General features: G+C 42.4%; 2 protein-coding genes across 7 annotated transcripts in view; both read right to left on the bottom strand.

Annotated features, from left to right (window-relative positions):
• Positions 1-14,897, bottom strand: part of atrip (ATR interacting protein) — a 486,763-nt gene that overhangs the window by 180,611 nt on the left and 291,255 nt on the right. The gene's annotated exons all lie outside the window — the stretch shown is intronic.
• The window catches only part of rnf207a (ring finger protein 207a), a 29,481-nt gene that overhangs the window by 4,446 nt on the left and 10,138 nt on the right, over positions 1-14,897 (bottom strand). For all 6 annotated transcript variants that reach the window (XR_009673752.1, XR_009673753.1, XM_061041249.1 and 3 more), the window contains 11 exons: positions 13,945-14,077; positions 13,175-13,319; positions 13,012-13,093; positions 12,841-12,916; positions 12,183-12,308; positions 10,963-11,009; positions 7,144-7,216; positions 5,926-5,994; positions 5,556-5,624; positions 4,169-4,275; positions 76-253 (listed from right to left, as the gene is read on the bottom strand). Coding sequence is in view for 4 of the 6 variants with exons in the window: in XM_061041249.1 (XP_060897232.1) it covers positions 76-253; positions 4,169-4,275; positions 5,556-5,624; positions 5,926-5,994; positions 7,144-7,216; positions 10,963-11,009; positions 12,183-12,308; positions 12,841-12,916; positions 13,012-13,093; positions 13,175-13,319; positions 13,945-14,077 (1,105 nt within the window). In the remaining 2 variants the exon portion in view is untranslated. The remainder of the gene's footprint in view (positions 1-75; positions 254-4,168; positions 4,276-5,555; positions 5,625-5,925; positions 5,995-7,143; positions 7,217-10,962; positions 11,010-12,182; positions 12,309-12,840; positions 12,917-13,011; positions 13,094-13,174; positions 13,320-13,944; positions 14,078-14,897) is intronic.

The raw sequence follows: 14,897 nt of genomic DNA, 5'->3' as shown, positions 1-14,897 counted from the left end.
ATCGTGTTCTAGGTAAGAGAATCAGAAGAGTTTATGTTAATCTTCAACACGACAGCTGTCACACACAGCGCTCACCCGGTAGGTGTTCTCATAGCTGCGGCAGTGCTCGGTGAAAGGCGTCTCCCTACCCTCAGCCAGCAGGACTTTGGTGCAGATGTTTCGGTGGCAGGTGGGCCTTCGCCCAAGAACTGAGCCCAGGGGCATCTCACTGAGAGACGGGGAGCGGCACAGAATGGAGAGAGGGGACTGGTACCTGAGGGGAGGAGGACAAACAATAACGAATCCCTCGATAAAACGTTAACAGCAGCTAACCTCTGCACCTACCTCGGACTATTTGGGCCTCGTTTTGAATGAGTTTAACTTAACCTGAAGTCATCTGTTTGGACTAGAAATATGTTACATGTATGCTTGCACTTTTAAAACAATTAGTGCAACACACTTGCATGTATTATTTATTTTAACCAGGAACCACAACTTTCTGTTATTGATGGAAATGGTACGCAAACTGTGCAAGCACTCTGGAAACCACGTCTAGATTTTCTACTACTTCAGCTCACTCCATTTACTAACCATAACTTATCATCTGCTCTACTGTCACAATTTGAAGTAAACACAAGACACTTGAGCTCTAATAGAATTATATGGACCCAAGGGCACATCGGACATGTGGCTGCAGGAGCTGGGTCTCAAACCCTCGACCTTCCAGTTGAGAGACAACCTACATTGAGCCACAGCCGTAAAGCTGTAACTTCTGGGTTTCTGCTGAATGCTGACTCATCAATTATTTAAAAGATGGAAATCTAAACTTTCTTCTCATGCAACTTTGTCTTCCTGTTTGCTTTGTCATTTACAAGTTTTACTGTCAGTTTTATCCTTAATCAATCGTGCCATGTGTGATAGAGACGTCCAACTTCTAAAAGTACTCACACCAGATATTCTTTAACTGCTTGCACGTACATTTAATTTCCCAGTTTGTTGTATTCTCTGTTTTCCGGCCCAACATCCAAAACTCATCTGTTCAAACTGATTAAATAAAGGTTACGTACATCTAAATATATCTTGTGTTGACTGTAAATCTCTGCACTCGCCGTCGCTCAAATCACTCACATTTCTCCTGCATCACCTTCACCAGCAGTGCTGAGGTATGTGTGCACATTACAACAAGATAAACACACATTTATCTCGGCTCCAGGAGGACCGAAGTCCTGGCTCCGTGCCTGGAGCAGCATTACTGCCCCGAGGCCATTCAACAATAAGCCATATATGTGAGTACATCCTCTCCACTTTGACATATGAATGTTGTGTCCACTGAGCATTCAGGTGGGATCCCACAACAACCAATTAAAGGCTCTGCAAGCGGAGCAGAGCAGCAGCAGCAGCAGCAGCAGCAGGAGAGAAGACAGCTGCAAACTTCACTTCAGCTCTGAGAGAGTTTGTTTTGAAAAGAAAAGGATGGTCAGCTGGACATTAACCAATCCCCTGCACAGGATCAATCCAGCACAGGAGGCTTACAAGTGGGGAATGAGCTTTTAGAGGGTAAGGAGGACAAATGAGATGAATTAACACAAGAAACAGACTGAACAATGAGGGCGGTATTCTTAATCACAAAACAGTCAGCCATTTACAAACAGACCACACAAAAATGCTAATTTCCTCCTCTGTGTGTAAAGTTTGGACTCATACATTTGTGTCAAGCACCTTGTAGAGCAACTATCATCTTCAAGTGTCAAGATGGCAACAACAGAAGTTTGTGTAAGTGCGTAGAAAGTCTGAGTACAGCTCTATCTCTGATCCCGACTTCACTGTAAAAACTCAAATCTTATGTGGTGTATTTGTCTTTTTTTCTCTTTCTTGAAACGAGATGTAATACAAGCAGGTTTAGCTTGCTGCACTGGATGATATTTTTTCCTCATTACAAGAAATTCAGGCCTCATTATTTCTTGTAATGTCCTAAAAAAAATATTTGGCTTGTAAGGTGAGTCTAGCTTATAGGAATATTTTTGACTAGAATGTAGACAAATACGCATTGTAAGATTTGAGTTTGTGCAGTGTTTACTTCAACTACAATCCCTATACAAAATAAAAATTAAACAAACCCACAAAAACTACATAGCCTACTGCAATATGAGATCAGTCCAGTTCAAACAACAGAATCAGCTGCAGTGACTATAAAATAGTCAAGTTTACCTGCGTTTTGGTTAGCTCTTACTCCTTGCCTTCTCGCCCTGCGTTGATGCAACATCAGACCTGCTTAAAACACGTCTCCCTCTCTCTGCACATGTCATCCTCTGCACACCCAGCCCCCGTCCTCCCATCACTGACGCCAACTAAAGACTTCACCCGTAACTAAAGCTGTGACATCAGCGAGCCCGCCTGGAACAAAGCGGCCCGTCCGCCTCCTGCATGCCAACTTCCAGATGAATCCTGCAGAGTTCTGTGAAATTATGATAAAAATAGTGCCAGCCTGCCAGACGGGCGGCCACCGATTCCTCTGCCCACTCTGCGTCTTGCACTGGCAGGGCGCTAAGCAAGTTGGAAGAGAGAGTTGTCAGTATGTTTGGCATTAGCGGTTGGGCTTAAAGACCTGTGAACAGTTGGGATAAGTGGAACGTGGGGAAGGAAAGGACAAAGCTCTTTGTTCTGATGTTGGGCTGTCAAATAAAAGTTGTTTATTTGATGTCGTTCATGAAGGAATCCATGAAGTAAAAATTCTATTCAGCATTGACAAATTGATTGCTTTTCCAGCATCACCAAAATCTTAATGTAATGCGACTAAGGTTGTCAAATTTTCTGCTGCCTTTCCATACCACGTGTTTTAAGTTATGATACGATACGCTACGATACGCTACGATACGATATGATACGATACGATACGCTACGATATGATACGATACGATACGATAGGGTACGTTACGATGTGATAGAGTATGATGCGATACGATACGTTACGTTAAGATACGATAGGGTACGATACGTACGATCATTATGATACGTTACGATAGGGGGCGGTATGATACGTTACGGTACGATACGTTACGGTACGATACGTTACAGTACGATACGTTACGGTACGATACCTTATGATAGGGTACGATATGATACGTTACGTTACGATAGGGTTACGATACGTCATGTTACGTTACGGTAGAGGACGGTATGATACGATACGTTACGATAGGATACGATACAATACATTGCGTTACGATAGGGTACGATACGGTACGATACGACAGGGTATGATATGTTACGATACGTTACTGTAAAATATGTTACGATAGGGTACAATACGATACGATACATTACGATACGGTCTGATACGGTGCGATACAATGCCGTACAATAGGGTACGATATGATACGACACAGTACGGTACGCTACATTTTAGATGTCCCCCCACAGTAGATGCTGTGATTTTTTAACATAAAGCTGTGGGGAAAGAGAAAGAGCAGTGTCTAGATTGCACAGATGTTGGCAATTTGCATAATGGTACTGAAAGGTTGTCCACGTAATGTATCTGTGCAATTTAGACAATGTGCCTGAGTTTGCATAATTTGTTGGGTTAATAAAAACAATGTATTACCAAATATTGTGGGACTAGGACTTTTTTTGTTGCAGTTGTATCAGAACAGGTCGATATCATTTGATGTTATCCTAAAGAGGTTTAGAGACCAGTTATTGTGACAACCCTAAATGCATCATCTTTAATCTAAGTGATCCAAAATATAAAAAGCTCCAAACCTCTCACACTCACTCATACATGTTATCAGGTTATCTGTTGTTTCCTGCCCTGACCACAACAAAACCAGAGCTTTCTAAATCTGGGTCAATGCCTCGCTCCGTGCCTGCGTGCAGCAAGGTGAGTTACATAAACATATCAGACTACATAGCTCGCAGACAGACAGAATAACTGCCATAGTGGGACTCAGCATGGCGCCTCTCGCTGCAGTCATCGCTGCCTACCATCTGTACTCGCAAACCATTTGGGGATTTCGACTTTGGATGCTTCACAAGTGTGACATTTTCTTCCCAGACTTTCTGCTTTCTTGGAAGGATCCAGAACATGTCGTGGTAATGTTCGGGCTCACTGTGAAATAAAAACCTCAGAGGAAAAGGGATCGCTCTTGTGATGACATGTGAAGGATATTTGGCAGCAGGTTAATGATCTCACCTCGTCGCAGCACCTGCGCATCCGGAAACAGACGGAGGGCAGCGCTGACAGAGCAGCAGTAACGGCTCCAGACAGCGGGCAAACTCACTCCTGTAGTCGGTGTTGATCTGAAGACGGACAGAAATAAAGTCAAAGAGTGGGGCATTGCTTCAACGGAAGGACAGAAATTAAAATTAAAGCCAGGAGTTTACAGATTCAGGTCTATTCTTGTACAATGACCCTACATATGTCGATTAAGATAGAAGCTAAAACAAAAGAAATGAGATCAATATGATGATATCCATCATCCTAAACTTAAAGGGGAATAAATAGAAAAAAACACTTCCCTGCTAACTTTTCTGAAATCATGAAATCATTTCTTTAGTGCCCTTGGACCTGTGGACATGCATTAAAGGAGAGACGTCAGAATGGGGCTGCTACACAGAGAGAGCTGTGCAAGAGCTGTTGGGGGTTCAGTGCCTTTCTCAAGGGCACCTCAGTAGTACTTGGAAGGTGACCTGGCACCACTCCAGCGACCGGAAAAGCGTCCATATTCTGGTCCACACTGGCACTCGAAGTGGCAACCCTCTGATTCCCTTCCCAAGTCCCTACAGGCTGAGCGACTGCCTCCCCCTCAAACATGTCTTTTGATGTAGTTCTGTTTGCACTGTCGATTCTAGAGTCTTTTTGGGCCCTCTGCAAAAAACAATTGGGGGCCTCCAACCAGTGTTCATCTCCATCATGTCTGCCAGTGTCCCGACAATTACTTCTCTTTTTCCAGTTTCTTTTTTTCCCTCCTAAAGACGGATAATTCATCCTGTTTTTTATTTATTGACTTTCATTGACAAACTTTGGTTTTCACAGCAATAATGCAACGCTTCAGATGGTGGACCCTTAGGGAGGTTTCCTACTGTCGTTGCAAAATTCGCACATTTTGGGTCACTGCTTTGGGTTAAGTCTGTGAGCCATCAAGGGCCCCCCCCATCTGGTCTGGGGCCCCAAGCAGTGTCCTGTCTTGCCTTCTGACAAGCAGCACCTCTGTCTGTTTGAATCTGTTATGGTATCATATACTTTATAAACTTCACTACATGTTGCTGCTATACTTTGTATTAGTTTTGTCTCTCTCTTACATCTCATTTCTTCTGAACTGTAATATTAACTCCCCCGCACTGATGTAAACGTATGTGTGTTGCTCCTGATAAATGACTGAATAAAGCTCCTATTACAACTCCAGGAGCTCGACTGTCTTAGGAGGAAAATTGGTTTGGGGCTTTTGGGGCCTCAGATGAAAAAAAAAAAAAAAAAAACTGGTGAAAGTGCACCGGGAACAAATGAAACAATCACTGCAGCAGATTTAATTCCGAGTGTAACCTTTTGCAGCTCTGCATGAGAGCTGCTTTGGACTCACTTTGCTGCTCTGCACCGGTCTCAGTCGATGAGGGAGCTTCACAATCCTCTTCAGACGCTCCATGAGTTGCTGCGTAAGCAAAAAAAGATCCGTCTGTGAATCAGTGACCTGTTTCACCTCGCTCACGCCACACGGACAGCCTCAGACTTAGCCTCCATTTAAACACCAGCTCCGTTACTTAAGATGTACATACAGCAGATACAGTGGTGTAAGCACCACTGGAAATAGATTTTTAATACATTTACACAGTCAGTACTCACCTTCCCACCTCTTCTTTCTTACACTGCAGCACTGTGAATCTACATTAAATCCTTGTGATGAATTCCCACATAAATTAAACATAGTCCATAGTTTAAGCGGCTGCACTCACGTAACCCATGTCCAGAAACTCAAACTTGTTGGCCGAGCTCAGAAACGCTGAACAGGTGACGAGGTGGACCTAAAAACATCAGAGATTAAAAGGATCCATTTCAAACAAGATGCAGAGAGGACGAGACACCGTCAGACTGAGATTGCATTCATCCTGCGACTGCTTACTCAGTACATGGTCGTTTTCATAAAGCCGTAGGCAGAAGTATAAATGTACAGGTGGTCGAAAGAAATGCACATTTAAGTTAGCATTTTGTGCTGTTTCATACCTCTACTGCACCAAATTAAACAGAGAAAAAGTGTTATTTTCCTCCACTTGGTTTACATGTGCATGTATTTATCAGATTAAGATAGTAAATGCAGCCTAGGGTCTGCCGTTTTAAACTAGCTCTAAGCTAACTTTGGTACAATGCATCACATGGCATCATTTAGATTAATACTGTGTGGTCCCTTTAAAGATAAAATAATAAGATTAACTTTATTGATCGCCGCAAGGGGAAATTTCAGTTTTTACACTCTGTAGTCATGCAACACACACATGAAATGAAATGAAAGGCTGAAATACACACATGCACACAAACAGGATCCTATGGACATGCACTAAGGGAGGGATGTCAGAGTGGGGGGGCTGCCCATGGTGGGCGCTCCTGGGCTGATGGTGGGGGGGGGGGGGGGGGGGGGGGTTTGGTGCCTTGCTCAGGGGCACCTCGGCAGTGCTCAGGAGGTGATCTGGCACCTCTCCAGCTACCAGACCAACTTCAATGCTTTGTCCGCACCGGGACTTGAGCCGGTGACCCTCCGGTTCCCAAAACATGTCCCTACAGACTGAGCTACTGCCGCCCCCAATAACCCTCTGATACACAATACACTGGTTTGAAGTACTGTCAGTGACAATTTGGCGTCTGTGAAATGTGAGCAGAGAAACCCGAGAGCAACTTTCAGGCAGGCGTTCCCAACATTGGTGTCCCGACCCCATGTAGGGTCGCATGGAATTAAAATGGGGTCGTCTGAAATTGGAATTTATTGATTGGAAGTTTTACGTTATTCTTTTAAAAGCAGTCTCGTTACATGACTGAACAAACTTCTTTAATGCTCACTTAGATGGATTTGAAGTGCAGTACTCTCACTTCAGTGAAGGATCTGAGTTCTTATTGGTTAAAAGATGCCGCTGGAAACATTTCAAGTTATTATTCGTTATCATGTCACTGTTGTTCTCTACCTGCAGGGTCGGCAGGAGGGCAGTGAGGTGGGAGAGCTGCTCCTTCAGTGCTTTCTCCTTCTCCTCATGTTGACTGCAAACACACACACACACACACACACACATATAAAAACACACAGAGACGCATACGCATGTAATGCTACACCCTACACCTTCACATCCTCGCCTGCTGAAATACTCAGAGGAGGAGGTGCAACCACAAACAACATACTCCATATTTCCAGAGGCTAATCTATCTGTCTTCTCCCTGTGCAACAAACACACACGCGGGGCGGATGCACAAAGACCGACATAAATAGACTTTAACACCCTTCCGGGAACATAGGCTGGACAACTTCCAGGCAATGAGAGAGAGAGAGAGAGAGATGGGGGACAGTGGGCATGAAAAATCTCATTAAAGATCCCCACAGAGTGCAAAACGATACACTCACTCACTCACCAACGCACAAATGTTTCCCATTCAATCACGCACACACACACACACACACGCACGCGCACACACACGCGCGCACACACACACACACACACACACACACACACACACAGACAATGCTGGAAATGATTCCCTCTCAGATTTGTACATTTGGAAGTCCTCCGGTTTTGAAAAGAAGTGTGAACATAATCAGACAGAACAGAGATGAAGAACCATTTTTTCGTCTTTTTATGTTCAAAAGCCATGAATTTGACAAATTATTCATTAATCTTGTGTGATACTAAATTGATGTGCCATAATTTGATCATAGAGCCTAATTAGTTTAAAACCTTAGACGACAATAAATCAAAATTTAATGATTGCTGAGGGGATGCAGGAAGAATTTGTAATTATTTTGGGTGGCTTGATTCTCGGTGGGGGTAATTCTAAATTAATTGATATCATTATCATCCTGTTTCTGTGATTTCTGGAACAGCTTCACATCCTATGTTTTGAAAAAGCAAGTTGCAACAGAGTAAGAGACTGCAACAAGTCTGCTCTTAAAAACCAAAACATTTCAGTCGATGAAATAGAAGGTGCTAAAAGTGCTCTGGTTTTATGTAACATGTCAGGAATCAACAGTCTGTGTCTATATTTTCAGCAACAGCTGGAAATTATAAAATCTATATTTGACGAACTTTATATTTTTACTCTTGAGTTGGATTCAGGGACAAACTGCAAACACTGGCTCAAACTCTGTAATTCTACTGAAGTGGTTTTAAATCAGCACCAAGCTTTAAAAATCCTCTAACACTAATATGTGTCTCTAGTCCAGGCATGGGCAAACTATGGCCCGCGGGCCATATACGGCCCGTTGGGCTTTTTAATCCGGCCTGCCGAAATTGTCCAAATTATATTATTATTAAATACAATTTTATTATAATTAAACCTTGTTCGTTTTCCCCTGTAATGCCGGCATTTCCCCAATAGATGGCGCACTTCAGAGTGTGGTGTATTACTCCCTTCTTCACTTTTTCGCTTTGCCCTATGAACCCGTATGAACCCGTATGAGCCCTTCTGTAAAAATGAGCGGATCAAAGAAAAGAAAAGTGGACAGTGAATGCCGAGTGTTTAATACGGAGTGGACAACAAAATATTTTTTCACTGAAGTCCGATCAAAGGCTGTATGCCTGATATGCCAAGAAACTGTCGCAGTTTTCAAAGAGTACAGTATCAGCCGTCACTTTGCTACGAAGCATGCTAACTACGCTAGCAAGCAGTCCACGCAAGAACGGGCGGCTGCGGCTCAGAGGTTGAAGGCTAATTCACAGACTCAGCAACATTTTTTTCACCAACAAACTGCAATTCAAGAGTCAACTATCAAGGCAAGTTTTTTGCTGGCATTCAAATTAGCAAAGGCTAGCAAGCCTTTCTCCGAAGGCGAGTTTTTAAAAGAATGCATGGTAGAGACAGCAGGTCTCTTGTGTCCGGAGAGCCAAGGCCAGTTTGAAAAAATCAGTTTATCACGCAGGACTGTGACTCGCCGTGTGGAACTGATTGACGAAGGTATAGCCAGCGAATTAAACAAAAAGGCTGAGTCCTTTAAGTTATATTCACTAGCGCTGGATGAAAGTAATGACATAAAAGACGCTGCTCAGCTCCTAATTTTTATCCGAGGGATTAATGACAGTTTTGAGATAACGGAGGAGTTTTTGACCATGGAGTCCCTGAAAGGAAAAACGCGAGGAGAGGACTTGTATAACCAGGTGTCTGCTGTCATCGAGAGAATGAAGCTACCTTGGAGTAAACTTGCCAATGTCACAACGGATGGATCGCCAAATTTAACTGGAAAACATGTTGGGCTGCTGAAAAGAATCCAGAATAATGTGAAAGAGGAAAACCCTGACCAGGATGTTATTTTCCTTCACTGCATCATCCATCAGGAATCTCTGTGTAAGTCTGTATTGCAGCTTAATCATGTCGTGAATCCAGTTGTAAAACTTGTTAACTGTATAGGAGCAAGGGGACTTCAGCATCGTCAGTTTATTACGTTCCTGGAGGAAACTGATGCGGATCATCAGGACTTACTGTACCACTCTCGTGTCCGCTGGTTAAGTTTGGGCAAAGTGTTTCAACGAGTGTGGGAGCTGAAAGAGGAGATCAGCGCATTTTTGGAGTTAATGGGGAAATCCGACAAATTTCCTGAGCTAAGCGACAAGAACTGGCTTTGTGACTTTGCATTTGCTGTGGACATATTTTCACACATGAATGAGTGTAATTAAATGAATGCATTTGGAAATCAATTTGTACAATGAGCCTTGCATATTCATGCTTTGCTACCTGTTAAAGGCCAAATCCTTTCATGTAATGGCTTTTACATGTCATTTATATTAGTTCACACAAACACTCCATCCATCTATTCCTGGCCCGGCCCCTCTGTCAAATTTTAGAACCCATTGTGGCCCGCGAGTCAAAAAGTTTGCCCACCCCTGCTCTAGTCTGTCTACAAACCCCCCCGATGATGATAAAAGTCCATCCTCTCCGTCTTTTACCTGCTCCACTTTTCAGAAAATGTGTGCTCAAACAGGCTGTTTGGAGATTTTCCCTTCATGACATCACAAAGGGCAGTAACCCCTCGCCCAGATGGGTGACACTCCCACAGCTAGGTGTTTGTTCTGCCCTCTGAGTCTGCCTTCTCACCGTAAACAATAGGACATGGAGCGAGAAAACCCGAGTACACCCAAGCCCTTCCAGACAGGGGGCGTGGTCAGACACAGCTCATTACATATTTAAAGGTACAGACACAGAAACAGCCTGTTCTGAGCAGGGCTGAAATAGAGGGGTTTATAGACATGATCAAATACAGGATCAGAGTGGATTTAGAACAAGAAACTTCACACACATGTTTTGGGGAGCTCTGAGACTTATTTACACTGGTTGAAAAGGAGGATTATTTGTGACCTTTAAAGTAAAAATCATCCAGTTACCACAAAATATCTTCATCATAGTCAACCTGCGACCTCATCCTCCACATGGCACTTTATATTATATTTAACTGACCCTCCAATATTCACCAATTAGTCCTCCTTTAATGCACCTGTTACGTCCACTTTGTGTTTTGAGTGGTGCACATGCAGGTAAAAAGACAAATTCCTGCATTTCGCATGCAAAAAGTAGACAATAAAGTGTTTTGTATTTTTGTTCTTTTCTAAAATGTGTTCGGTGAGAAGGGGAGATTATTCCACAGCAATTATGATTCTGCTTTTCACCACAGCATGATGGGAAAACTATGAAACAACCCGCAGTGGCAGCAGGATAATAACATTCAGTAGGCTATATAGTAAATATTGTGACTCAAGCTTAGGGACAACAAAGAAGTGTAAATCTTGACATGAGCCTTATTTTACCTCTGAGCTGCTTTGAGCAGGATCTTCTTCCTCTCTGCGAGTTTCTCCTGTCAGGAGAGAACAGAGAGAAAAACGGCCTCTTTAATTCCCCACACGGCTGTGAAAATGGCCTTGAGCTCTCTAATACCTAATGAATTTCCAACATTGTGAAAAGAAAAGAGGCGTACAATCCACAGTGTGACGTCTGCTCTACTGACGCTTCATTAGGCTATACCAGGGAAATCTACGAGCTCAAAATTAAGAAAACAGAGACATCTGGTGGCTCAACAGTGCACGTGCAGCACACAGAGGTCAGAGATTGGTCATTTAAAGACGTACTCTAATAATCTAATCTCTAATCCTGCGAGGGGAAATTCATTTTCACGCTCTGTTGTTGAACATGCTACACACACACACACACACACACACACACACACACACACACACACACACACACACACACACACACACACACACACACACACACACACACACAGACTGAAACACAGACAGGATTCTGTGGACATATGGAGAGATGTCAGAGTGAGGGGGGCTTGCTTAAGGGCACATCAGCAGCACTCTGAAAATGAACAGGCACCTCTCCAGCTACCAGAAGAAATCACCAGATTTCCAGACTTTGTCTTAACCAGGACTTGAACTTGCAACCTTCCAGTTCCCAACCCAAATCCCAACAGACTGAGCGACCCCTGCCTCATTTACTAATTGCTAAAATTTCAGTTTATATATATTTTTCAAATATAAATAATTAGAGTGATTTAAATGTATGGATGCATGTCTGTACTATGTTTTATTAAGTTTTCATTGCTGTTTGTATGACATCTAACTCAGACTATTATTCACTTACTTTGTAACTTGTTTTTTGAAAATTGTCACTTAAATAAAGTGATTATTATTATAACACTAACAACAGAGTTATTTATAATGACAACACATTTAAATGATCCATAATTCTCTTTTGTACTAAAACAACCAGGAAGTATTAGAGCGGTGGTGGAGGGGACTGGCACATAGGTGTAAATGTGGTTTCAACTGAGGCGTGCAATAAATAAATGCATGTAACACGAGGGGATGGGACATTTAGATTGACATAGTTGGGACTCTTCATTGTGCTTTATCTTACTAAAATGTCTAATTTGTGGGTTGGGGTTATCGTGCAGGAGTCTCTCTTCCCACTGAGTGTTTATGGGAGAAAACAACCCACATTGGGATCATTATACAACCTGCAGGCTGTTGAACAGAGAGCAGATTGCACTCTCCTCTTCCTCCACGTTCAGACACACTTCTCCAATCATCGCTCTCAGCAGAATGATCGCCTCTCGAGCTGATGTCTGCAGCTCCTTCACCACCTACAGATGGAGGGGGAGGAAGAGGAGGATGGAGGAGGAGGGGGAGGAGGAGGAGTACGACGACGAAGAGGAGGAGGAGGAGGCAGAGGAGGTTGTCAGTCAATAAAATGTCATACATGCTGCTGATCTGTCACAATGCCTGGGTTTATGCAATCTCAAAGCTGAGACAAAGTGAGGTTTTCTGTCTATAAAAACATGTAAAACATTGGTAAGGCTCATTTAAAAGAATATCTATACAATCAAATCTGTATTAAACTCTTTTTTGTGGTTTAGATGTCTATCTGAAGCTGTACTGTTTATATCTGGTCCACACACCGAGTGAAAATCCGACGTGAGCAGCGATGACGTTTGTATTTTAATCAGAAAACCTCAAACTGTCACAGAACAAATAGACCTCATTCATATGTTTAGGTATTCAAACTGCAACGTGATGAGCTACACGGACCACTCTGCACCCTATCATCACCCAACTGAGAGCCTGAATTATTCATGATGCTAAATGTGTAGAGATGAACAGACTGGACTCTCTCACCAGCACGGCCTGGTCCAGCATCTCGCAGCCCTGCACGTAAGCCGTCTCTATGTCGATGCAGTGAGTCCGACTCTCCCTGCATTCAAAACAATCACAAGCAAGTTTAGCATGCAGAGGTGAAGAGTGAGGAACGTCTGATAGTCACATTAGAAGTGTAGAGGGTTCACTCACACTTGTGTGTCTCTGAAGCACTTGATGCAGAGCATGGACTTCTTCTCTTTGGAGAACAGGATGTAGGGCTCATCGTGGAGAGCTGTGGAGACACAACACTTTCCTCTAAACGGGTGTCATAAAGCACAGTAAGGTATCAGGAATGATTACAGGTAACACTCACAGCAGTTCCTGTGTTTGGCTTTGGTGCGTTTGGCCAAAGAAACGATCTCATGGTGAGAAAACATTCTGGCTTTGTGGGTGAGCTCCCTGCAGGTGCTGCACAGAGGCTGGATGCAGGTGTTACAGAAGTACATCACTCCTGCGTCCTGTATGAGCAACGACAACGCAGAATGCATTAAAGGTAGGGCACACTTTTGACGTTTTAATTAGTTTAAAGCTACTTTAAAAAAAACCTTCCCACTAAAACAAAAATGTGCTTCAATGTGGCTCCCCCTGTTGGTACTATCACAGATTGCAATGGAAGATTGAGATCCAAGACTGAACAGCACCGATTTCCCCCCCAAAAATAATTGATTTAAGAAAAAAATCTTCAATTAAAATGCCAAATACATCTAGTATCATAAGTCATTGTGTTCCTTTGTCCGTCAACAAGACTCCTCTACCTTAAATAAAGAAAAATTAAGAGTCAAATGGAAACTTTTCCCTTTAGTAATCAGTCTGTTTGCAACAAGCTGTTTTCCCCACTCTCTTAAATTAGCATTTTCAAAGTTGAAGTAACAAAAATAGGGCAGTAACCCTTACATCAAAGTATCCAACAATACCGGTAAAAAACTGAAGAAGTAGTAACCAAACAAGATATACGAGACATGGTCATATAACATAATGTTCATCTATTCCTTTTGTCTTTTTCATGAACAAAATATGAATTAATTCAGTGAGATCTTTTTGGAACTGTCGTCTTGACTTTGCCCGAGTAACAACCCGTCATACCTTCTTGTTACTTTCCCGGTCACAGTTTGCACACTGCACAGTCTCCTCAGCATCTGTGTTGTTGTCGACCAGGAACCTGAGCAGTCGGTCTTCAGGTGGGAGAGCGCCGTTTCCTTTGACTATGGACATGTACCTGTGGCAGAGAAAGACTCATGAGGCCTGAGTGATTCATTCAGAGAAAACCATGATATTAATCACTTGATTTGGAAATATCAACTTGTGTTTTTCTCTGAGTTGGGGTATGTGAGGAATAACTCAAATATTCTAAATTCAGAAAAAAAACAGGAAAAACAGAAGATTATTAAATCTGAATATTTTTTTACATTCCTTAAACTTGTAGGAGAAGAATGATTTTATATATGGATGTATCATGTGTATATATGGATATATCATGTGTGTACCTCTGTATGTGAGGAGAGTCAAAGTCCAAACAGACTGCAGCAACATTACAAAAAAAATTAAATATCATCTAAAGTTCAACATTACAGAAATAAAAAGTGGTAATATGAAAAAACAGTGAAGAAGTGAAGAAACAAAAAAAGCATACACACATTTTATAAGAAGAAGCCTCATTTACAGTTTCCAAGCAAAGTTTAAGAAAATAAAATTGTAGAGTAGAATTTAATTTTTTTGAAGTGGGGGGCGTGGGAACAATGTTGTTTTCTTCAGGTACTTTGCAACAATATTTTACAAGCTATATCAATTAAAACAAAAATCCTTCTAACGATTTAACATGTCTGCATAACTGGACAAATATACAGTACAAGGCCACTAATACAAACATTAAAGATATAAATATAAGGACACTGTTCTTCACGGCCTCAGGACCTCTTCATGCTCTCTGTCCCAAACGCTCTGACAGAAATAGGAAAAAGGGCTTTTGGGTACTCTGCACCCTCAGCCTGGAATCTGTTTCAGAATGACTTCAAACTCAAAGAGCTGGTGTCCTTAAG

The sequence above is a fragment of the Labrus mixtus genome, chromosome 7 (assembly GCF_963584025.1).
Source record: "Labrus mixtus chromosome 7, fLabMix1.1, whole genome shotgun sequence".
Lineage (NCBI taxonomy): Eukaryota > Metazoa > Chordata > Actinopteri > Labriformes > Labridae > Labrus > Labrus mixtus.
The sequence above is the reverse complement of the archived record's forward strand: the minus strand, read 5'-3'. Positions and strand labels throughout refer to the sequence as shown.